Below are 26211 nucleotides of genomic sequence, written 5' to 3' on the forward strand. Positions count from 1 at the left end.
GAATCAGGACCAGTAGCAAGTTAACAAAAACAACTTCTCTGTTGGGAAAAGAGATCTCTCTTTTTTTCTGTTTTTTTTTCTTTTGTTAATACAACAGGGTAAATGCAAACTTCAAAAATAAGTTTGATGTCATTCAGATCTCAAGGAGATCAACGAGAACACAGCAACATGGCTGACAGATATCTCTTTTCCTCTGATCGAATCGAACTACGGTTTAATAGGTTTTCATCCTAATTCTAATAAAAAAACAAAAACAAAAAGAAACAAAAAACAAAAGCTGTGCTATTATTTGTACAGATATCCATCTCCAAGCTCTCTGTAAACTATTAATATTTCAAAAACAATACGATCAAACGGTCATTTCTCAATCTCAATCAAAGACACTACAATGGCTATTTAAGGCTAAATAACGCAAGAGCCGATAAAAGAAAAGTAATCATACAATATAGCTGGTAAACAAAACGTCAAACAAGAAATATTGAACAAACAACGTAGCATCCACAATACTGAAAAGGAATAAGAAGACATCAAAAAGTGCTTCACTATGACAGTATAGATTTTTTTTATTTTTTGTTTTATTTTATTATTTTTTAATTGGACTAGCTAGCAGCTCAGGATGGTTTCCACCTTAAAAATAAAGGCGCGTTTAAACTGCACATTTCCTCAGTGTTAACTGTCACCGACCGCAACCTGCTCCTCAGCAAACCACCAGCAAAACTTCACTGGCAACATTAGAGTCGTAATAACATTTCTAGATCTTTATTTTACAACACGAGAAGAAAAAAAAATAAAGGTTAGGCTACGTTTGTACGCACTACTTTTCTCCCTTAAATGTTTGGAGGAATTTCTTCGCATTTGGTGCAAAGAAAACTAATACAAGAAGAAGGGTTTAAAAATTAACCGTAAAAATGTAAAGAATCTATTATTTTGATCAGACTCTTCTAGGAGATTCTCCCTACTGACACAAACAATCACTCAAACTAAAATTGCCACTTTTCCCTTGTTTAGGTAACTGTGAGCAGCTACAGTACGTGTGTTCGAGGAGAGGACCAGCCTCGCCTGATGCTGCTGCTGCTGCTGGATCGACTTTGATCGACTGCGGAGACAAAACCGGACTTTTGGTTTGTGTTTGAAGCTCTGTTGCATAGATGTCATCCAAATGAGAAAACTGGCGACGGCTCAACATCAGGTTATGGAAATAAGAGAGAAAGAGCCGCACAGTAAATGATATAGTCAGACATGGGGCTGAGCGATATGAGAGGCAGAGCTGGCTGATTTAAACTAATCTCCTCCTGGCTCCAACTGTCCCTTTAAAACTGTTGTGGCTGAATAAAGTCATCTTTACTTACTGATAAATCTGTTGATATTAATTTCTTACTTGAATGAGTTTCACTGTATTTCTGTTTTCTGCACAGGGACATTATATTAATCTGTGACCGGTTGCGTTGTCACTGCATCAGTTACTATGAGCAACAGCAAAGAAACAGGATCTGTGTTTCTTTAAGACTGAAAATTCATGTCCTGGCAAAAGAGCTGGACAATGAGGACAAGAAGATTTATACTTATAATTAGTCCTGTTTATCGGTCTCATTCTAACATGAGAAAAAACCCTCGGTAAGTGAGTATGAGCAATGAGAAAACTGAACAGGAGAGGAAATGAAACAAGAAAGGCACAATATTCCTCCACAGCACACTGACCCTGCGAGGACAGGGTGGAGGGCCTCTCCCGGACTCTGGGTGTGGGTTGGGGTTTGAGTTTCCTCGGGTTTCCTTTGGGAGTGCGTTAAGAGGCACGGAGCCGCCGAGTCCTGGCGGGTTCGAACAGAGCCAACGCTGCCGCCGCCGCCACCACCAGGGTGCCGCCTTCACACCAGCGTGATCTCCACCTCCTCTCTCCGCTTCACCTGCCCGCGAGGGTGCTGCTTCGGGGGTGGAGGAGCAGCACGAACCTGCACACATCCATCGATCGACAGATCAGTTACATACAGATAAAAACGTCTGTGCTCCATTGTTTGTATTTGCTCAGAGACTGATGTTTTTAATACTGTTAAATTTAAAATTATGTACAAAACCGTTCTGAATTGATCTCTCTAAAAAATGATTAAAAATAAAAATGAAGTCGACTTATCACAGACATCCGATCTAGGGTTTTAGACTAAATGTAAATACAGCTGACAAATGCTGGTTTACTCACAGGTCGAATGGTTCCTGATCCACTCTCTGGGTATTTGGGAGGTTGTGGGGATCCTTGGGCTGGACCTGAAGAGGACACAGATAATCATCACTAACGGTTCAGCACAGTTACCTTTTCCTCCTGCATCAAACTGGTAACAGTTGTTTTTAGTCTTCAGATTTCACACTCGCTCCAACTATTTCAACGCAGACTAAACAGTTGATCTTACTCTGAAAGGGGCTTTTGTGTGGCGCTGGCGGCGGTCTGTGATGCCCGTTGTGGTAGGCGGGAGGTCGGCCAATGGGAGAGGCTGTGGCGCTGCAGGGACTTGCCAGAGGGGAGGACATGGTTGGCGTCTGAAGCGGGCTGCTGTGGAGAGGCCCCGGCTGGAAGGGACTACGAGGGGATCGGTCGCACTGAGCCAGAGTGGAGGGGGAGGCCTTAAACACGACGGGCAAAAGGAATAAATTCACACAGTTAAAATCCCGAACTTTGTGGATTTATCGAGCCTGTCTGAGCAGCAAACAACAAACGAGAAACATGTTAAGGTTTCCACAACTACAGTTTCTCATCAACGTACCTGTGCACTGCCGTCTCGCTGTCCATCTCCATTCTCGCTGGCACCGGCGAGATCCTCCACCAGAACCGCAGGGAAGACGCCGACGACGCCGTTAAACTCTCCCTCCCAGAAACCGTCGTCCTCGTGGGTCTCACGGCTCAGGATGCGGATGATGGCGCCTTCTGGAAACGACAGCTCATCATCCGTTTGTCCCGCGTAGTCGTACAGGGCCTTCGCAAATGACACTGAAATGAAGAGGGAAAAGTTCGAAAACTTACAACGCAGCAGGACACAAAGTACCGGCCGTAAAGACAACGCCTGCAGCAGGGAAACGTTAAAAATGAGCCTTTTCCTCAAACTTTTTATGAACTTATTACTCCTGCAGCTCTCATGTAGTCATATGGGTTTTGTTTTTCCGTCCAGCAGACTGAATGTTTTCTTGGTTTTCCAGATCTTGTCTTGACTTCCGCAGTTCTCTTTAACTACCACTTCCCTACTGACACTTCAGACAGTGTAAATTCCAAGCTGGAAGTGCTTTGATATCCTTTTTATAGCCTCTCCTGCTTTGTAGGCATCAATTAGCTTCTTTTTCAGGTGCTCAGTCCGCTGCTTAGAGGAGCCCATGGTGATTGTGTGTTACCACGAGGTTTGAAGAGTCAGAGACTTTATCAGCTCTGGAAACATCGGAAGTTCTCAATGACAATTCTTGACCTGCCTTGGAAGTTTGAATGAGTTAATGAAGTTCTGAGTGTTTTACAGTAGAAAGGCGTCTAAACTTGTGTAAAAGCCCCAACAAGCCTTTTTTCCATATGTCTATACTATAATAAGCATTCAATGAGTAGAAGTCTCCCTCACCACTGGAGTCTCCGTTGACTGAGCCGGTTGGTAGTTCGGTTTCAGGCTCAGTGGAGTTACTGGAGGAATGGGATCGGGCGTCCAGTGCAGCCAGAGACTGCAGCATGCTCAGCAGGCTGTTGGAGGAAGGAAGCTGCAAGTACTTCTCCGGGACGTAGCCAATCTGTCCACTGCGGTTTCTGGCCTGGAAGGGCAGAGGACAAATACTGATGATGATGATGGTGAGAAATCCACAACAAGCTAAAGTTCTGAAATCTGTGGCTACAAATTCAACAGTGCAGCTCAGGTCTGTGGAGATGTAGTGTACCTTGACCCAGTCCTCCATGTCTCCGTCGTCAATCACCTCCAAGATTTCCTGCTCCTCGATGGTCAGTTCATCTGGCTGAGACGCCTGATAAAGTCACACAGAGTGGGTACAAACTCATCTCCTGTACGTCAACGGCCTTTCAAATCTTCTATTTTGTCTTGGTCACTGAATCCTAATCTATTAATGTTCATTATATCAGTTCTCACCACCGCTCTGTGTCAAATCAACAACAACAAAAAACAACAAACAAACTGACCCTGAATTTAACCTTCATGAATGTTGTAAAGTTCAGTTTTTCCTGAAACGCTCGTGGAGGCTGGTACCTTGTAGGAGTAGAGCACTTTGCAGGTGAGGGGATAGTTTTTCAAGGTGCTGGAGGGACTGGAACTGCTGTCGTCCAACACTTCACCACTGTCCTCCATCTCCTCCTCGTCCTCTCGCTCCAAATCTGCCGTCCCCTGGAGAAATATAACAGCCATTACTTTATCTGACACGCTATTCCTGATTAGAGTGATAACGGACACATTAGATAATCTGCAGCAGACTTAAATGAATTACTGCTTCCTCTCAAGTTATAAATGTGCACGTCTGTGTGAGTGGTGTGTGGGTCTTACAGAGAGTGAAGGATCATGGGTACTGAGGTTGTTCCAGCGCTCGTTCTCCAGCTCCTCCATCACCTGGTTCATCGCACTCTTCAGCCACGTTTCAACGGCCACTCCCGCCTCCCTCAGCAAGTCCAGACGGGCCTCTGCTTTCACCTTCACCGTCTGCCATCACAAAATAAACAAACAAACACGAAAACACAACAAATGTTACTAGCAAACAAAAAAGAGAGTTAACAAACTAAGGAGGGCACTGGTTTGCCCCAACCAAACACTGATGGGTTCATTTGAGGTCTGAAAGTGTAAAACAGACCGACCACAGCATTTTCTGATAGCAGATTTTTTAGCAGAGATTTTGGCTGAGTTCAGTTAATTGATTGATCCTTTGGTCTGACAACAGAACACACTGAAAAAGTGATATCCTACATCTTGTTTTGTGTGACTAATAATCCGAAACATCAAACTCATTTAATTTACTGGAAGGTAAATGCAGCAAATTCTGTAATTTCAGTGACTAGAACTATGAAATATTTGGTGCTTTTGCTTCAAAAACTGTTGAAATGATGAACTGATTATGAAAATAGTTGCAGACTAATCTTCTGCTGATTGACAAACCAATTAATTGACTAATCCTTGCAGCTGTGCACCTAATGCATACTGGGATCATTACATCCTTAGGTGTCATTTAATTTTTAACCAGTAGATGGCGCACCAGGGCCACTTAAGCAATAAGACAGTGATTGAGAAAACAGAGAAATCCACTTCTTACTCCATAACACACACACACACACACACACACACACACACACACACACACACACAGTTACCTCTGCCCTCCGGAGGCTCTGCCTGGCCACCTCCATCTTTGTCTCCAGCTCGCTGTTGTTTTGCTCTGACGATTCCTGCGTCCCATATTCCTCCAGGGCCTAAAACGCAAATCCCAAGAATAAATAACTCACATAAAAGCTCACGCTGACAAAACCCAACAATTACAACCATCCCCCAAACTGTGCAACAAGAGCACAGGATGGAAACTGGCCAACAACAGAGCCATTAATTGAAAACGTTTGATTGAGAGTGACTCACTTTCTCGTTTGAAACAGATATGTTTGTTCCTGGCGTGTTGGAAACGTGTACTAAATGTGGTGTGATGGTGATAAACCTGCGCTGTGTTGCTTCATCATCTTTTCCTTCACATATGGCGGATGACTTTATGATCTCCAGGGTTTATTATTATTATCAAACTGACCCTGCTTTACAATACAGACCAAATTCCACTTCAGGGACAAAAGATTCCTGTTGGTCGTTCACAGGTTTAATTCTACAACAGCTTCATAGTAATACTATGACATGTCATTAACATTAAGGCTCCACTGGTCCTGTCTAACCTCCCACAGGTTGGCAAACGCAGGTTTTTGATAAGGATCCCTTAAATTTTAGTTGAAGGGGGCGTGGGGAGAGTCTGAATCAGCTTTCAGGATCATCTACTCGTCTCTGTAATGTCACCAGTTCGATCCAGCTGTTTGTCAGTGTGACGGTCAGACGTTAGCTGGTGTCTCGGCTTTAAAGTTCTGAGACAAACCGCGGGGAAATTATCCCGGAAATCAGACGTGTTTCCGATGCACTAGTCGTGACTGTACTTGACGTGTGGGTTGCAGATTATTTACCATTTTGACATTTAGGCAGAATAAGCCACATCAACGCTGGAGTCACAGCACTCTCTGGTGGACACACTATGCAATAGCAACACTTAAAATGGAAAAAGCTCAAGCCACTTCTCTTTGGCTTTCCATTATTTTAATCTCTTCTTACTACTCAGCTGTTTTAAAGGCAGATACCTACTTATCTGTAATTAGCTTAAAATCGGTAGATAAAAGAGTCAATTGTCAATTTTTGTTGTAACAAAAACAATATTGTTTCCACCGTCGCGGCTTCATGTTTATTCTGTTCCTTCTGTGTTGTTTCACCATGGCACATGGAAATTATGATGACGTGTAATAAATGATAAATTGATTTATGGCCTTACAACGTCCGTGTAGAAAAATATCTTGCCAGGGCCAACTTGGCAGGTTATTGTAATGTTCTTTACTGCTTTGTACTGATTGTTCTGCCTGATTTGTAAACATTTTACTGTTTGAAAAGTCACAGACAGGCAAACAGTTTCAGTGAGTTCAGTGCTGCCCCCGGGGGCTGAAACCGAGGGGACTAACCAGGCGTAACATTTTTGGGACAAGCAGCGCAAAAGCAAAGCTTATGATAACAACCTGAAACTTATAACAAAAGGCACCTGGATGTGCCAAGTTTATGACGTTCTTCAGTGTAGTAGAATGGTGCTCTTTGAGTTTATGGATGACTTAATTAGCTTTAACAATCTTTCCAGAAGAAAGTTAGGCATCTGTCTAATACGTTTACATCAATAGCTAAACTTAAAAAAAAAAATGAATGAATAGACAAAGGTGGCCTGTTTCAGTAAGTGGCCACCTTGTGTACAGGATATGGTGGCACCATCTCTGGCAGTGGCGCCTGCCTGCGACGTTATCTCTTCATCAGTTTGATCTGGCTCTCACCCTCTGTGTGTGGATGATGCTCTTGTACTCTCGGGCCACGCGGCTCGCCCATTTCCTCGCCTCCTTATCCAGGCTGTGCTCCTCCGCCGTCCCACTCTCCTTCTGCAGCTGCATCACCTACAAACGCACAGAGAGAAAGGAGCCAATGAAAGAGAGCAGATAAAGGAGATGAACAGAATGAGAACGTAGTAATATTTAACCAAGACAACGGAGATACCGCTGATCAAGCTGCTGATATATGAGGGTCGACACTGACGGGTTCGTTCCAGTCGACTGTTGAAGTTGCAGAGAACAAACCATCTCAGCATCTCCTCTGAAATACCAGCTTTTTTTCCACAATAAAATATCCCATAATGTAAATGACCTCACACAGAAACAACTAATCCTTTCTGAAAAGACTATGAAAAATAAAACATTGCTTAAGGCACTTTTAATCAACGTACTCATCCACCAGAACACCTTCAAGAGGCCCTTGTAGTTTCCTAAACGCCACCAGTGTAAATTATAGTTACCGTTTCTGTTACGTGGCAACTTCCTCTTTGCATATTACATGAACCAAGTTTAAAAAGTGTATTGTGAGACATATATTCACACGACTGGAGATTGAATAGAGCATTTGTCTCAGCAGCAGCACAGCTGGAAAAAAAACGGAAATACATTAAGCTTTTACATTTAAGAACGCCGAAGTCCCAGAATATAAAGAAACATCAGGCGGTTTTCGATTACGTCAGAGGGAGGGAAGAAAAGTTTGTTTACACTGAGAAACACCGAAGAGCACACAGCTTGGCTCAGTCCATGACGGCGGGTCAAAGAAAAACCTCACATCTCCACGCCACAGAATTTTTCAGCATTCGAGGAAAAACGCCTCAGGTAGAAAAGAGGAATCAGAAGCACAATGGCTGTGGAACTGTCTAAAACCTGAGCAAAAACTGATTTTTGGCCACTTCAGGGCCAAAAATGGTGCGACAAACTGTACACACAACACTGACATATTAAGGTGAACGTGTTAGCCAACGGTCTAATTATACATTCAGCAGATACAGATCAACATTAGCATTCATTTGGACGCGTTTCCAGCCAAACAATCAATGTTTGCACCAAGTCTGGAGGGAAATATCAGGCTCTTTAGCTTGATACCAAGCAGCTGCCTGATGCGCCTGAAAGCGACACGATGAGAGCGGTGAGAGTGAATTTACGGACCAGACGGCCAGACAGATGAGATGAAACTCACTACGAAGCTCCGTCAAACTGAGGACAGCTGCAGATCCAGGTTCATCACTCTGAGCGACCACTTTCACATTGTCAACGTTGTAAAATAAAAATAAAAATATGGAATATAGCTGCTTTGAGTCAAGAGTTTTCCACATGACAACAGTGGTGTGTGTGCATTTGTGTGTGTGTGTGTGTGCACATGGAGGCAAAAGGCTGGGGTGGGAAGGGTCAGTGCACTCTGATGAGGCCCACTCACAATGCCTCCTTTTCACAGATGGGCCGTTCACAGGGCCCGGCCTACCTCCTGCCCCTCCCTCCCAGTTCAGCTCTATTCCTTACCGGATCCCTCTGTCTGGTGCAAGTGGTATGGGGAGGGTGGGAGAGAAGGAGGGAGGGAGGGGGAAAGGGAGGGAGGGAGGGAGGTTAGGCTCTCCACCGCTAATGTTTTCTTTAGGAACAGGCTGCTGCTTGTTTGACTTCCAATGAAAACAACGCCAGCGTTTGCAGTTTGAACAAATTGTCCAGTGTTGTCCAGTGGAGCAGAGGGCCAGCGCAGAGCAGAGAAAGACCCGCAGAGTTGGTGCGGCTCGGAAAGACGTATGTGTGACATAGGCTCCATTACATTACATTACATCCGTGTACAGCGGCCATCAATAAATCACAGGCAGATACGCACACCGGGGGCGTCTTAAAGGTCAACAGTAAAATATTTTTGGACTGATGTTGACGTTTATGCTGATATTCAATGTTTGTTTTACAGAGGGCAAAATATGCAATAAATGACCAGTGTGGGTGGAAAAGTGTCTGAAATAGAGTTCAGTCCGTGAGGAGACGACATTAAAGCTTCATGAACAGGTGTGGAAAAGTGCAGTGCAGAACAGATCGCACGGTGGCCGCGACTCAGGTGGGACTTGCTAAATTTCACATACAAAACCTGACTTTTACAGCCCCAAGTGTTCAGGCAGGGCAGCTGGAGAGCAGATTTTTGATACGCCCAAGGCAGGAGGTATGGTCTGAAAACAATGCCGCATTAAAAAGTTTTTGTGGGGGCCTGTTGCTTCAGGTACTCGTGAAAAACGATGAAATCTGATCCAGTAAGTCCAGTTTGAGTAACAGATCCATGAATTTTAAGGCTTATCAGATGCCAAAACTCTCCACAGCAGTTTATAGCACCACGAGGAAGGATTTTACAACTCTGGAAAGTTGTCACTGCTGCATGATTTCTTCAACAGTGTTGCGACAATCATGAGGCGTCAATCATGAGTTACGTCATTCACGCTCATTGGAACCTGCACGTGTTTAATTGACTTTGCTGGATGACGTTGCATTGAGTTTTTTTTTTTTTCCTTTTCTTTGGTGTCGACTGGTCTCATTGTAACGTAGGGGGCGGCGCTCTTCCACACAGCGCTAACGTCAGTCTGAGTATGGTCTGACTGTATATGAGCCGCTCGCAATAATTTAACATGACTGTAATCAACTCTTCCAGATACTGATTCAAATAAAAGCAAATAGTGTACGTTTGCTAACTGGTCAAAGTTCATGTCCTGTTGTGAACGAAGCCATTACTCATATTCCTTTGATGCTGCTTGTTAAACGGCCTCTGAGGCGACTGGGTTGTGATACTTTAACACAAACCTGTGTGTATTACACGTCAGCAAGAGAGTCGGCTACAAATTAGAAGCAGGGTTTATTTGCTGGGCAAGTTCATCTGATTTTCCACATTCTTCAGTGTTACGCAATCAGAACAAACTGTAAACAAAAACCCCAAATAGTTTAGGAGTAAGGAAATGAGATGGTACATCTGTAAGTGGAAGATAACCTCGGTTCCTGTCCCGACTGAGAATAGAAACTAATATTAGCGAGGATGATTTTCATGCCATTTAAGTACAGTAGAGAACATGACTAAGAGTCTGGAGTCTACAGCCACGTTAGCAGATTTGTGAGGCTGCACAATTTTCTTACTTTTCTTTTAACTCTGTGGTTTAATAATTTACGGCATCCATGCAAAAGAGAGTACAACTGCTCTCATTTTACCACTGTGTATAAATAAAGGTTGAATGAAATGAGTGAATGAATGAAAATGGACTATTTGTTTAACACTGTGGCTAACAATTATTTTCACTATCCACTAATCTGCTAATGATTTTCTGTTTTAGTGTTTCATCTATGAAACTGTCAGATCTTTGATAAATATTTATAAATGCTGACCTGTAAAATTCACCACAGTACACCAGGGCAAAAGCTGGCATTTAGAAATGTCTTGCTTGATTCAACAAACAGTCCAAAACAATGGATACTGACATATATTGATTATCTGTATTGATTATTTACGCCGCTCTTTAGAGAGGCCTGATATTAGAAGGTTATTTCTAGCAACCTAAAAGCAAGACTTCCAAAAAAAGAAAATCTGCAAGCGTTGGATAACTATGGCGACTGGATCCTAACAGATCTTAAAAAAGTTTCTATGGATGTTTTGATACTGGGCCACAGTGGAAAACAGCTGCTGTGCTCCATGACTTGATTGAGCAACAATAAGAACCGTACAATGTTTTACAACATGAGATGGCCCAACTGTGGGTTTGAGTCCAGCAATCATTTAAAGTGAATCTGTGCACATGTTAAACACTGTTTGCTGAGTTAGCAACTCTGAGCAGACAAGCTGTGATAATCACCAAAGATAATAACTTCAAGTGAATCTACATCCAGGTCAGTGAAGTCTGGGGACCACAGGAAAGACAAAGAGAAAAACAAATTGAAAACATCTCTCCAGCAGTTGCGCTGCTATTGAGCTGTTGTACTGTTCACATCTGGCATTTATGCATTAAGCAATAAATAAATGGAACAAAGAAAGATTAGGATTTACCGTATCTGAGTCGATGGGCTGGTACAGGAAGTCCGGGGCTCGCTGAAACATGGGGTTTTTCTGTGCAAACAGCTGCTGGTGAAACTCCTGCATTACCTACACACGTTTGTGTTTTAAAGGAAAAGATGAAGGACGTGTTTAAGTTTTAAATCAAGAAGGTTCAACTTCAAATTATTCAACAAGATTGCACATAAAATGAATACTATATAAGTAACTGAACTGTTTCAAATTATTCCTATAATATTTCTGTTATCAGCATTGTATTTATGTCTTGTGATTATATCCAGTATCAGTATAACACTGTAGTGGCTGCATGTCTAAAACCTTTCCAGATAACGGGGGAACTTATTATTCAGTACAAACACATCCTGGAAAATAAGAATAAAATAAAATAGTAATACACTTCGTACTTTGTTATCACTTCCTTAATTCACATTTCTCTTTACTTAAACTTGTCATATCGTGTAATAACATACATCCTGTTGTAGCTACTCAGTGAGTTTATTATCACAGGGAAAAGATTTGTCAAAACTGAAATATTCATAACACACCCAGCCCGGCAGCGTGGACCAGTAAAAACAAGAAAACACACACCACTGTGCTGTTATTGGACATCAGTGCCAGTTTATCGAAGTCAGACTAGAGGCTACAGAGTTAAACAAGAACACACACACACACACAAAGCATTTTACAAAAAGACAAAGTGCTCTGGGAGTGATAAGTGCATGATAACACCAATCTAATTAAAGCAAAACATTATCACTATCATCAAACAGCTTTTATTCCCTGCTTTGAAACCATATTAGAACATCTGAGAGCTTTTATATTGTTCCCATTAGACCGGTGGAACCAGAGGGGGAGTACGTGTTTAGGTTTTTATATGCTGCGAGGTGAAACACATTTTGAAGCTATGTTTAGATCAGAAAACACAACGTATGAAAGAGCTGAACATATGTACACAGGTACTAATCCAAACGTCACTGTACACATTAGATCTGTTTCAGGGGAATTTGTGTTGACACAGGAAGCACATGGGCTGAAACGGGAGCTCTGATGAAAACCACTGCACCCGCTGCTTCCCTCTCTAATGATTTGTTCATATTTTCTTTCCTGTGCAGAAACAAAATGCCACTGCAGCTCCAGGGAGAGGCAAGATGACCCGAACAAAGCAGACTGAAAGGGGCCGACGGCCCAAGAGCTTGTAACCGAGGAGCACCCGAGTAACACAAACCATTTCAATTAATTAGCAGTCGGAGGAGGCGGCGGAGTTCGGCTCCTCCAACATTCACAAAGACATCGAGCGATACTGATGGATTAGAGATGTCCCGAACCCACTGTGGGGTCTGTGCCAGAGCTGATCCGGGAATATTTTAATTGATCAACGAAAATAAATTCTACCGTGTTTTGATCAGTTTTGCCAACTGACTAATCAATGAATTGACTAATCATGAGGTACTGGTGGTTCAGCAGGTTTGAAGACTTACGCCATTTGAGCTGTTCAGGAGCTGGTTGAAGGTGTTGTGAACAGCCTGGTAAACCTCCAGCTCCGTCTGACACAGTGACACCAGGTAATCTTTTACCTGCTCGTAGATTCTGCCATCTAAGACCTGCAGACCACAACAGAAACACATTTTTACAGTTTACAGTATTCGTCCACGTCCCGTCATCCATCCACCCACCGACTCTGAGACTGTGTCCTCACCTTGATGCAGTCCATGAGGTCTGTGTCATAGTAACGCTGCTGGTGAGCATTAGCGGCTGCTAGCGTGAGAAGGTAGTCGTTTCTGGCGTGGGTGGCTTTGGAGTTACACTCGCTCCTCTTGGCTTTCAGCTGCAACACAGAAGTTCACACTGCTGACTGACTGACTGACTGAGGCACCAAAATGACGAGCAGATTTTGGGTTGTAAAGATCTCATACCTTCACGCTTGCCCTCTGCAGACTGGATCTGGACTGGAAGAGACTCAGCTTGGACCTGAACAGAGGAAAAGATAAAAGACTTTGTTTTGACTTTATAATTTTAAGTGTGCACAACAGTGTTTGGTCGGTCCTCACAACTTTAAAGGGCTATTTGAGGGTTAAGACTTGGTTTTAGGGTTCAGGTTAGAGCTGGGTTTTGGTTATGGTCAGGCATTCAGTTTGGATGGTTAAGGTTTGGGTAAGGGACTAGGGAATGCATTATGTCAATGAGTGTCCTCACAAATATATAAGTACAAGTAAGTGTGTGTGTGTTTATGTGCGTGCGCACAACAAGCCTCTTTGGAAAGTAGTATTTGTAGTATTAGAATAAGTGCCAACCCAGCTACTATAATCCAGCCTTTCCAACTGCAAAACTTGACCAAGCTGTGCCTGGGCTCTATAATAAACTTTCCTGACGGGCAGAAAAATGTCTGCAATGTGGTGAGTCAAAGTGCCAGCTGTTCATGTTGTGCCAGGACAAAGTGTTGAGAAAGAGGCGGAGAAGAGAAAGCTCCCTCGAACCAGCAAACAACAGTCTGAATGTCAGTTGTTTGTTGGGCTGTAACGAACGACTGTTTTCACTATCAATCAGTCGCCCTCAGCTCAAACATATGTTTTGCTTATTGTTACTTCACTTGTATGTTTGAAACTCACGGCAGAATGAATTTGGAAACTGGTTTGGAAACCAACCGTAGTCCAATATGCGACTTACACAAGTGTGATGTGGAAACACGGAGGCTCCACGTTGTTCACGTTTCACTATTTTCTGATGTTTACAAACCAAACAACTGATCGGTTTATAAAGAGAAGGATCAGCTGATTATTAATTAATAATGAATATGATTATTAAATGCAGCTTTAAGTGGTATTATTTATAAACAAACAAATAAAAATAAAAAACAGCTGGTTTTTAAAAACTGTTTTACACTTAAAACATTTGCTTGTACTTTGAATAACATGCCCATAACGTAACAGAGATAGGGGAGTGATTTGGTTCGTACTTGGCGTCCAGCTCTGCCTTCTCCCTGACAGCCTGTGCCATCGTCTCAGCCTCCTGGTATTTCTTCCTGCTCTTCGTCAGCTCCTTCACCGACTCCTGCAGCTCAGCTTGGACGACCGTCAGCTGTTCAATACACTGAGGACGGTGAGTTGGAGACACACGACAGAAACAAGACAGAAATTTACACGTATGCAAATCGATATTTCTGCAATGCAGCTCCTGAAAAATATGCAAACAGCTCTTAACCATATCTACAGAACACGTGTTATACAGGATCTATCATGGCATCTCCTAACAGGTGAGGGTGAACAAGAGTGGCATTGTAGGCTGGAGGCAGAGGAACATGGCCAGCAGAAACCAGAGAGCAGCGCTGGTTACATTTCAGCCCGGAGTCAAGGTCGGACCTTATGATCAGGGAACAGGATTCACCTTCAGTACAGTGCTCTAAACTATCGATACCAGACTGCTCATTTATGATAAGAGCAACTGTTGTGACTTCTGCCCTCAGTTGGCAGATTGTTTATTGCAATGTTTATCAGTAAAACGCTGGTTGTTTACAGAAAGTTCCTACTGGAAATGATTCTGAATTGACGCCGACCAGAGGACGAAGAACGTGAATACGTCTGCTACTGCTGATAATAATAAATGTCATTATGGCCCTCAGTGGAGCGTTTAACACCACACTCCAGTTCCTCAATCACATTTCAGATACAGCTATATCATTTTGAATTGTTAAGTCGACATTTTTCGCATTGTACAAGCATAAATAACCATTTGCAGCTCATTCAGATGTGGTGACAGATGCTTTGCTTGCTCTGTTAGTATAGCTGAATATTTCTATATAGAAATATTTATATTTCTACATTGACGATGATGATGATATATATATCTATATGTAGATAGATGGATAGATAGATAGATAGATAGATAGATATAGATGTGTGATAGATATGTAGACCAAGCACATAAAAATAGCAGAGGAAAACAGCTGTGCTCTGGTCGCAGAGGTGATGGAAATTTCGTTTCAAGTGTTTCACTTCCACATAAAATCCAGATGAGGTTTACTTTCGTTTACACTTGTATGCATCTCTGTCGGCCAGATCACAAAAGCGACTACAATCTGTCTTTGTTTTCCACGGCTATGTGAAAATCAGGATCAGAACAACTCCAGTCCAGAGGGTGTTCGTGATGTACATGAAGCTGTTTGGTAACTGTCAGACCCCAGAAGAAGAAAAGCTTGTGCAGCTCTGGTGCACTTTAGCAGCTTAGTTACAACAATAACATTTTCTCTAGCTGGCTAACAATTATTCATTACCACCACAAACACACAGATTGTCTTTACTCTCACAAATGAAATATGAGTGAGAAAAAAAAAAGTTTTGTTCCCAGGCAAACCCTGTAAAGGCTTATTCCTCAGACTGCTTAATAACTTAGTGCTGTTTGGGAGAAGTAAAGATTACATATGTGCAGTGAACACACAGATGCATTTACATCTTTTTAACATCTGGCTGGTATGCATCGCACAATCGTATTTCAATCCGCCTGGAATGCTTCTTGGATGCGTTTACTCTCTGCTTTTATGATACTGGACAGCTATTCAATCTGCCCAAGACAAATAAAGTGGCTGAAATTTAAATGGTGGTCTTAGTACCAAAAACTTTGAACACTGTAAAAGAATCAACCTGACATTAATAAGAATCTGGGGAAAACTTTAAACTGCTTGACTTGTGCACGTAAAGAAACATATCTGAACTCAGCTGAAATGTTAGTTATTTGCAGCTGTAGCCCAAAACAAAGTCCGTGTGATGTTTCAAAAAACCATGTTGTCTGATCTTCCCATCACATTCAGACCAACTTCCCCTTTACCGGAAGAACAAAGATACATGTTCTGAATTTCATCAGTAGAGCTGTGCACACGGTCGTGTCAATAAAAGGACACAAGCGACTGAAACCTGAGCTGCATTACCTTCCTCAGCTGCTGCTCCTTCTGCAGTCTGGCCGTCTTGGCTGGATCAGCAACCTGGACTTTGTAGTTATCACAGGTGCTGATTCTGGACTGGGTGACCTGGACTGTTCCCTCCAAATAGGCCCTCCACACGCAAAACATGTTCCTAAACCAAACACAAACACAGACACATACAGGCTCTTTCACGCAGCTCCAAAAAAAAAAAACTGTTCTGTTTCTTGAGATTTTAACACTGAGACGTTTTCTCACTCTGATGAATGTAAATGTGCCTTAGCCTGAGGAAGTAAGTTACATTTCCTTGCAACTCAATGATCACTGTGGAGCTGCAGCTTCACGATGAAGATCACAGGCCTATATGCAACCTCAATTTTCTCCACTGCACTCCACGGATCCACTGCATCAAAACAAGCACTCCTACTAACATGTGGGGATGCAACTAAGTCTTATTTTCATTACTGACTAATCTGCCAGTTATTTTATTGTTTAACTGATGAATCCTTTTGTCTATTAATTTTCAGAAAGTAGTGAAAAATCTCCCAAAAGGTTCAAGATCGTGTCGTCAGATTTCCTCTTTTTGTCTGACACAATGTCCAAAAAAACCCCCAAAATATTTTATTTACTACAATGTAAACGCAAGAAACTAACAGCTCCAGCTCTGGAGACCGGAAAGAGTTCAAGCAAACCTCGGTTTGGTGGAAGGACTTTACCTGTGGTCTGCTTGTTCTTCTGTCAGACTATCTGGCCATTCCCTCTTTAGATACTGGTTTGCCAGCTTCTGGAGGGCCTGGAACAGAGGGGGAAAGAGACAAAAGCAGGGATGAACTTTCACCTTTGACACCAACACACATTTCCTGCGTCTCATCTTCACATAGAGCGCGCTCTGAAGACCGTGACCCCTGCCGACCTCGTCCTATAAACCACCGGGCAGGCAGGGCGTGAAGACAGGAGCATGAGGAGACATTTTATCCTCTTCTCCAAGCACAAAAAGAGCAAAGTCAGTAAAAACAACAACTTTTCTTCAGCAGTTCTGATGAAGATTCCTCATTCACAGCACCAACATGAGGTTACTGGTTACTCTGTCAGTGCGATCCAACACTGCATGGACTCGTTCACCTGTTAGCCAGGGCTTAGTTTAGAGCTTGGCTCGTTTGCCGGTTTTTATGCTAACGTAGGTTCATTTTTGGAAGAAAAATGTAATTCATTTAGACCACATTCACCCTTGGAGATATATTAGGTTGCTCCACCTCAGCCAGCAGTGAGGTTAACCTTTGAAGAACCACAGAATAGTATGACAGAGTAAACAGCAGGAGAAACAAAAAAAAAGGTGGATATCTCTGGTCTTTCTGAGTGTATGTTTGGTATGTCAAAGAAATATATGAAATATACCTGAGCTGAAATATTTTTAGCACTGTACAGATGATCTAAGTGGGATCAACGTATATATAGGCTGCTAGCTCGCAAGACTCGTAGCTTAACTGAACTTTTGTACTCGGTACAAAATGATTTTGTTCAGGCTTTGACGTTCAGGTCAACACTTTCACATTCAAAAAGCGGCTGGAACAAAGAAATCATGATCATAATTATTTGATTTAAACCACCACGAGTCAAACAATAAACCTATTAACATGAGTACAGACAGAAAGCCTGTGTTACAAAGTGTGGGCAGGAAGGGCCAAGAAAAGATGCTAACGGGTTATGCTACAAATATTGGCAATTAAAAAAATGAAGTGAAAATCCATAGATTTTAATCAAATATATTAAGTGGAGGGGCCACATTTTTCCTCACCAATAAATGACTGACAGTTTAAGACATTTACCAGAGCTATTGTTAGTGTCCACAGTCAGAGGTTCCACCACATCAGTTCAGAATAAACCAACATTAAAGCCAAGGTGTTGTGCTGTGTTTGATGGAAATAAGAGCAGAAGTCACTGCATAAGTTACACACTCATGAGGATCTATAATATTAATTTAGTTTAAGTTCTTATTTAGTGAGAATCGTGGCTTAAACCAACTCTTTGGGTAACAAGCAACACTACAGATCAGACTTAAGTGTTTTTAAAAAAGACACCACTTCTATATTTTCACTCATAAGATTTCTTCTTTAGGCTCCAGCAAGTGTCCATCAAGGAAATGAGCCCATCTATCCTTCCTCTGTCCACTGTGAAAAGACAACCCTGTTGTGCTGGACTCAGTGGTCGTTGGTGATCTTGATGCCAAAGCTTCAAAGCCGCTACAAACCCAGCCATTGTGGGACTCAGATAGAGAGGGAATCGCCAAACTGAACTAGCCTAGCGGACACGCCTGAATGGTGCAATGGGAACAAGGGAGGAGGAGGAGAAGGAGGAGGGATGTGAGGACGGCAGAGGAAGAGCCGCACAGAGGAGGACATTTTATCACACTGTGTGATTCGAATAGCAATCGGCTAATGGCTAAAGCAGCTTGCAGGTGTAAGAGATCCAGAAAAAGGCGCGTAAAGAGAAGAGATTCTAAAAAAAAAGAAAAAGAGGGGGTTTTAACGAAAGGGAGCGAAGCGTTCCAGAGACACTCTGACCCACTTTGATTCAACCATTGGCAGCAGGGTGTCTAATTGATCACATAACTAACAAGCAGCACAACCCAGACTCACAGAACACCTTTCAAACTAATGAGGCACGAAATAAAGACATTTTCTTCATTTTAGGGATGAAACAAATGATTATTTTCATTATCAGTTAGTCTGAAGATGATTTTCTCCACTCATCTGTTAACTGTTTTTCCCATCAAATGGCAGAAACTGGATAAAATGCCCATGAAAATGTCCCAAGTTGACATATTCAAATGTCTTATTCTGTCTGACCAGCATTTCAATATCACAGAGAACTAAAAACAGCAAACTTCCACATCTGAGAAGCTGGAATCCTCCAAATTAGTGTGAGGAAACTATAGCGAAATATTTTTAACCCAATTCCAACAAAGCTCATCAGATATCATCTCACACAGCTTTGACAAAGACTCCTGAGGAGGACTCACAACATATTTATTAAGGACAGAAATGTGTCTCACTGGTCCGTCCTAAATCTGCCTTTCAAAACAATGGCATAACTTGGGCATGCATATCCAATAAAACACACATGCACAGGGTTACAAAAGCTAGCCTGCAGGCTGATCTTGACCCTCCACTGCATTTCCACATGCTTTAGTCAGACTATTCTTTCTCTATCCTTGTCTTTGCAAGAGCCTCATTCCTGATTTAGCCCTAATTCAGAAATTAAAAACATAATTTCTTGGCATAGACCATTTTCAAAAGTCTTTTCCTCCGTTGTTTATTCTCTTCCTAGACGGCTTATAAACCAGCTGATAACTACAGCGATGATTCAGCTGCCAGACACATGCTCACAATTTTAAATGGACTATGCAGCCAATCAGAAATTAGTCCAAGAGGGCGTGTACCTCAAAATAAATAAATATATAAAAGAACCCAAACACCGTTCAACTGATGGTAATAATTACAGATGCAGTATTTGCTGTATCAATGAAATAACTGTTTTTACACTACACCCCTGTGGTTCTGCTGTGTGCAGAGTTTAGTGTCGTACTTCTTCTTCTCTTTCCTCGCTGTGAGACAACGTAAATCTTTTATGTAAGGTGACATGATAACATGGACCCTGCCAAGCGTGATAAATAATGTACAAACACGTATCAGAGATTTTAAACCGCCGAGTTTCCACTTTTAGCCTCTCTTCACTGGAAAACGAGCACAAAGCTTTATAATCTACGTGAATCTAAGACTTTGACTGGATGTCATTAATTTAAGCTGCATGATTAACCTCGTGTGTGTACATAAGCCCATGAGTCTTTTTTTAGATAAGTGCTGTGTTTAATATAATGTATTTAAGATGGCCCAACTCAGAGGAGCGTTTCATAAAGCAAGATTACCAGTTAAACCTTCAGTAAACCAGGAAATAGAAACGTTTTCAGCGAGCGTTTCTACGAACGCTCTGAAAATTTCTACACGCGATTTCAAAAGCAGCGGGTGCTTCTTTGACGTCAGCCGTCTGCAGTGGCGAAGGCGATGCTGGAAACACTAATAAAACTTTGCATACAGTCCAGACCGTAAAATATTTGGACAGTTACACAAGTTTTACTCTCAGGACAGACCTTTCACAATAAGCCCTGCTTTTCAAAGCCTCCTGCATGAAACACCTCGTCAGGACCCTGAAGTTCTGTTATCAGGCTAAAATAATCCTGTTGATCCTCATCCAGCTAATGTGGTACTTTGAAGGCTGTTTGAGGACTGATTTGTTCATCCTGGATGAAGTTATCTTGAGCTTGTGCTCTCAATAAAGGCAAAATGAACACAGAGCTGAAACCATGATCAGCGCTTATATGTTTGGCTGAGTGCTGAACTCTCCCAGCATCCACTAGGGCGACAGATTCATGGACGTATGTCTCATTTTATGTGTTTTATTTTGCCCTACGTGGCGCTACACAATGTTTCCACGCTTTCTATCTTTAATTTTTGTTTTATATTTTACCCTGTGTAAGTATAGATAGTTAAATTGTGGTAATAAAGTTTAATATCATAATTATATCAGCTTCAAAAGAATCAAAAAGTCAAAACTCGAGTCAAATTGTCAACATTCGACTCGATCATCCACGTACGAAGAGCGGAGCCCCAACGCACATGGGCACACAGACACGTTAAGTTTGCTCGCTGGATAACTACAGACGTGCCCCCTCTTTTCACAGCGGTGGTGGACATTCCTCACACGGCTGCAAAACCCGAACCCAGCCGAGGACGAGAGGATGAGGGGAGGATTTTCAGACCGGCAACTGGCGTCTACAGGAAGCTGCGGGCAAAAACAACACAGCGAGGAGGAAACGAGCCAGTGGATCACTGCTAGATGTTGTCTCTCTCTCTCTCTCTTTCTCTGTTGTGGTGTTTTTTTCTGTGGCCGGTTACCATTCATGAGTTATCTGGCCACATGAGAACTTAGAGCTTTCTTAAGCCCACATCCTCAAGCCCGCTGTCATATGGTGTCTTTGGAGGACAATATCGTAAAAAAAAAAAAGGTGTATTTTTAGAAACACAAATGACAAGGCAGTGCAGTGATGATAACAAGCATCAGTAACACTGGTGAGAAAGACCACAAAGAATTCAGATTTACTTACCTGGGCGTAGTCTCTCTCTACAGCTGCCCTCTTTTGGCTGAAACTCCTGAAGAGAAGGAAAAAAGTGAATGTGAATGACAGCGCAGCTTTAAATTACAATAAAGGGTGAGACTATAACCAACATATCGATGTGTCCGAGGAAAAACAAACAGTGAACAAGACAGGACGGAGTGGGGAGAGCAGCATTTTTCATTTGTGTCGTTCTTCTTTCACTAACACTGCCAACCTTGAGTTTGCTGCCAGTAAATACCTGTTTATCTAGGTGGTTAGGGGAGAAAATTATGTTTATGTTTTTTGCCCCCAGCCTTATTTTAATTGATATTTCCGCGAAAAATGGGTGGGTTGACACAGGCAGCTCGTTAACGTGAACATGAACGGGATCTTTTTTTATAAACAAAGTTTAAAGAATCTGTCGAGCGCCACTTCTAAATCTAATAAATTAACACATTTTGTTTAGTTAAAAAACTGAGGTTTCCCCCATCAAAAAAAAATTAAAAAATATAATCAACAATGTAATTCTGGCTATAGTTACGGTCTACTAAAAGTCTACTAAAAGGTGCCTGCGACAGGATGACTTTGAATTCAATGTGTTAGAGTACTGAGTTTTCATCACTGCTTCATTCAGTTTATCTCGTATCTGTATAATAACAGTTATCGTTAGTCAGCCGTTATCATGAGCATTTACTGTCTGTTCTCCTTCACGTCAAAACCAGTACGAAAACTAAACCTTCACATTTTCTTCAGTCAGCGAGGAAGTCCAGCTGTTTATATCTTCCCTACCGTTTCCTACTATCTCCCTCTTCCTGTGATGCTTAACATGAATATTTGTAACGATACAGTCTGACAAACGTCCTCACTGAGGACTAAACAATTTGTGCTGAAGCAAATCAGGACGTTTATAAAGAAGCCTTTGATGATTTTTTTAACAGACAGACAAAATGCCACTTGTAATGGCTTAAAATAGCTGAAAATGTTTGGCTGGTTTTGTAAATACACACATATTGTGATGAGAAATGTGAGGTATGTCAGTAAATATTGTTTTTAAGCTGGTGTTTAAATGTTACGGGGGTTGATTTACAATAACAGGAACAAGCTAAATTGCACCGTAAGTTAAATTTACACAAAAGTCTAAGAAAAGAAGACAGGTCAGTGCCCTGGGAAAAAGCTGACTGCAGCCAAATCATCATTAAGTCATTAAACATGTCCAGACTCGACTGCCATGCTCCACCCCGGCTCTAAACAATCTGGCGTACTTCCTGGGAGCTTCCCTCTCTTCCTTCGCTCCCTTCCTCTCCTCTACATCTCCAAGGCTCCCTCTCTTCCACTGCCCCCCGCACTCACTTCCTGCCATTTTCCCAACCAGAGCTTTTGCTGACAACTAGATGCAACTTCCAGTTTGCTGAATCATTTCTCGTGTAAGATCAGGGAGTGACCCTTGCGAATTCTTAGCAAGGCGAGTTTCACAGTGCGTCTGGCAGAGTAATGTTCCTGAAGCCTCCCACGGCGAGCGACTCGGGGCAGTCAGAACATCTGGCAGCTCTCTATGACCTTAACTTCCAGCTGTTTGGAGGCTCCGAGCTCTGCCACCAACCAGAGACAGGAAGTGGGGAGCCAGGATGCTGTCAACTCAACCCAACACTAAGACTGAAAACACAACCACAACCTTTGGCTTTTCAACCTTTAAAATGCCTACGCATCTGAACACGGAGTCAAACCTGTCTGCCTAAAATCAGCGTCTACTCGGCCTGAACCTCGAGCTGTAAGACTGACAGTCTCATTTTTGGATTTAAGCTGCTGACAGCTGTTCTTTAAATGGTTTAAAGTCCTGTCAAACCGTCCTCAGACAATCACAGGACACTAGAACCAAGATAAAGAGGAAAGATTTACTTACTCTTGTTTAAAATCAAAGCGCCATAGAGAGATAGAGCAGAATGAATCAATTCGACAAGTACGTCACAAAACAAACTTCATCCGACAGTAGGCGGATAACACTAACTGTCTGTCTTTTAACTGAATGTAAGCATAAACAAATCTAACCCTTTAATTAGGTGTTGTAGGATGTTTCAACATATAGGCCAGAATTACCACACTGGTGGGAAGACGTTTTTTGTTTTTCTTTTATTTGGATAAAGTGGAGGTCATACTACATCTGAGATAACAACACCTGCTCCAACACATTTTGCATTATGTTTTTGGTTTTTTTTTAAGGCTTAATGTTAGAGCTAGCCAGCTTCTTTAGGTCTGTTTATAGCAGAGTTTATTTAGAGGTAGTCAGCCCAAACCAAGCCCACTTTAACATGTGAGAGTTTGTCATGGTTTGTGTTATGTATTTTGTTGCTAAAGTGAAAACAAGGCCTGATTGATGTGGCCAAAAATACATTTTTTAAAGCTTGTGGACAGTTTATTTTAATCTATGTTTTTCTGACATCCACTTTAATAAATACAAATACAAAACGTTCCCAACAGGACCAGTTTACAAATGTTTTATTTCTTGAGAAAGTTTTCTTTTTAGTGTTGGAAAGGGGCGAAGCCATCTTATATTCTGGCAAATGCACTACTCTGCAGTCCACCTCTTCAACTTGACTACAGCTTGACCTCTGACTGCTCACCTCAGGTCTTCCAGGAGGTCACATTCTGCCTGGTGTTTGATGTGTAATCTGCTCATCTGCTCTGCATGAGTGTGTTTCAGCTCCTGGGTGACCCGGACCTGAAGGAGAAGTGGAAAACACGACGTGTTAGAAAGAATCTGGAGAGTTACACCTCTTTTTCTTTTCCTCAGCTGATGCAGAGAGGCTGAGAGAGGATGTCTATGATCTGAAAACCACAGAGCCTGTTCCCCACAGGTAACCCAATGACTCCAGAGACCAGTGTTGATTCGGCTCAGCTCACAATTGGTATTAGTGAAAATGAGCTGCACTCATTATCGAGCAGTATCTCCGGCCAGGTGAGAGTAAATCCCTCTGGGTTTCTAATTGGCCGATAGATTAATTATGAAGTGCAGTGACCAGGTCCCATTATCCAAGTAGCGGATCGACAGAAAGCATAATCGGCAACTATTTTGATGACTGAAAAATAAAGTTTTAGATCAAACGTTATTTTTCATGTTTTTAGGAAATTACCAAAAAAATCCTACATTTGCAAATTAAATATCTGAAGTCACAGGGCCAACTTCACTGATCCTCTCCATGTTAACAGCTTATGCACCAAAAAAACTGGTCAGTATTTTACTTATTTTGAGGCTGAATGACATTTGAACAAGGCTAACCTCTATCTTATTTTTCAAATCCATTACTATTACTGAAAATGAGCTCTACTCAATATCAAGCAACATCACTGGCCAGGTGAGAGTCAGTCTCTCCGGGTTTCTAATTGTGCAGGGACCAGGTCTCATTACTGATAACTGGGAGTGCTATCAACAGGAAAACATTTTTCGTTTCCTCATTTCATTATGATCCAGATTCGAGGGCAATACTGGTAACTAAATTTAAGATGTAAAGATTGTGAATTTCACACTACAGTGGGCTGTTTTGAGCATCTGAAATGTCAAAATGCCTACTTGTTAATCACAACCCAGTGTAACCGCAGCAAAAATCAAGGTTTGTTAAGACACCTGCAGCTGGAATCACCTAAGTCAGCCAATTCAAAGAGTCAGGGTGTCTGCTTTAACTTCATCATATTCAAGATAAACTATTTATATAATTTTAAAAATAATTTTCCCCACCACCATCAGAACAAACGCAGATTGTATGTATTACTTCAGACCTTATAAAGTGCAAATTAAAATGTCCCAACATGCATTGTTTGATTGCAATTAACAGCTTTCTATTTGCAAAACGTACTGGGGAAGAAACAGTCAATTTTCTGTGCTGTTGAGCCATGTTATTGAAATGCGATCCCACATCAACATTTTTTCGCACAGAACCAGATTCTGCTGAGATTTGTGCTTTTACTTTTATTTCTCAAACTAAACTTAAAACTATTGTTTACTCAGACGCTCAGTCAGTTTTTTTAAGCTATAAATACTCTCTGACGACAATTGTTTTTCTTCTTTTCCACCAAACTTCTCTTGTACGGCGAAAAAAAAAAACCCCGCACCAAACTCCATACAAATATCTGTCCATTTAAAGTTCCGTAGCATCAAACGTAGTTTAATGTCAGAGCACGGCTCAATTTGATATCTACTTAGTAAATGTGAGGCCACTCTCCAAATCGGCATAGACAAAAAAAGCAAACTGCGTTTTATTTGTGTAAAATCGTAACTTTTGCCTGCTGTTGCCACAGTCTTGCTCCACTCAACTTGCTAGTTAGACCGCGGATGGCAGCAGGACCAGTGTGAACCAAAGTTATATTTACTTCAACTTCAGTGTTGCTTGGTGAATCATTTGTGCGCTGATGTAACACAACACCTCGCTAACGTTATTTCTTAAAATATAAAGTTTTTCCTACGCGGGTTTCTAACGGGTTTTATCGTCAGATGTTGACTGTCTTCTGGCAGGACAGTCGAGAGGGAACAGGGCACGTTAACGGGGCTATTCTCCCTAAAAACTGTGGCACATGGGACCTTTTTTTCCTTTTCTTTTTTTTTTTTTTTTTTTACAAGTTTTCTTCCTTTGCTGCTATTTAAAGAAACAGCAAAAGCAAATCAAACTTGTAACGCAGAAAATGAGTACACATTTGCAGAACAGAAAGGTAAGTTTGTCGTTTAAACCAGCCGAGCAGCAACAAAGCGTACACTTTCAACCATTAAATATGCACCAGTCCGTCGTGAACGTTTCCAGACAAGTAACGTTAGCTTAGGAGGCTACAACGGGAAAACTCACCTTTCTCGGTGGGGGTTGCATCCTTACTTCTTGACATAAAAACCATACAAAAGACGAAAGTTCGCCTGGAAAAGTTTGTGCAAATGTCCCGGGGAAATGATAACGCAAGGAGGGTATATTTCAGCCCGGGTCAAGCGGCCATGGCGAGTCCAGTAAGTAGTAAGTTGAGTCCCGTTG

The 26211-nt window shown here is 41.9% G+C and overlaps 1 protein-coding gene across 1 annotated transcript; it reads right to left on the minus strand.

The window, feature by feature from the left end:
- Positions 1-26211, minus strand: LOC121191108 (F-BAR and double SH3 domains protein 2-like). Its single transcript, XM_041052184.1, has 20 exons — positions 26035-26211; positions 23824-23921; positions 21215-21260; positions 16770-16846; positions 16063-16207; positions 14098-14231; positions 13058-13112; positions 12841-12969; positions 12623-12745; positions 11139-11234; positions 7064-7180; positions 5324-5422; positions 4509-4661; positions 4218-4352; positions 3895-3978; positions 3588-3771; positions 2754-2977; positions 2403-2613; positions 2195-2259; positions 1-1949 (listed from the first exon to the last, which is right to left on the minus strand). The coding sequence occupies exons 1-20, from the start codon at positions 26053-26055 to the stop codon at positions 1866-1868; spliced, it is 2280 nt and encodes a 759-aa protein (XP_040908118.1). The 5' UTR covers positions 26056-26211; the 3' UTR covers positions 1-1865.

This window comes from Toxotes jaculatrix, chromosome 12, assembly GCF_017976425.1.
Source record: "Toxotes jaculatrix isolate fToxJac2 chromosome 12, fToxJac2.pri, whole genome shotgun sequence".
Classification (NCBI taxonomy): Eukaryota; Metazoa; Chordata; class Actinopteri; family Toxotidae; genus Toxotes; species Toxotes jaculatrix.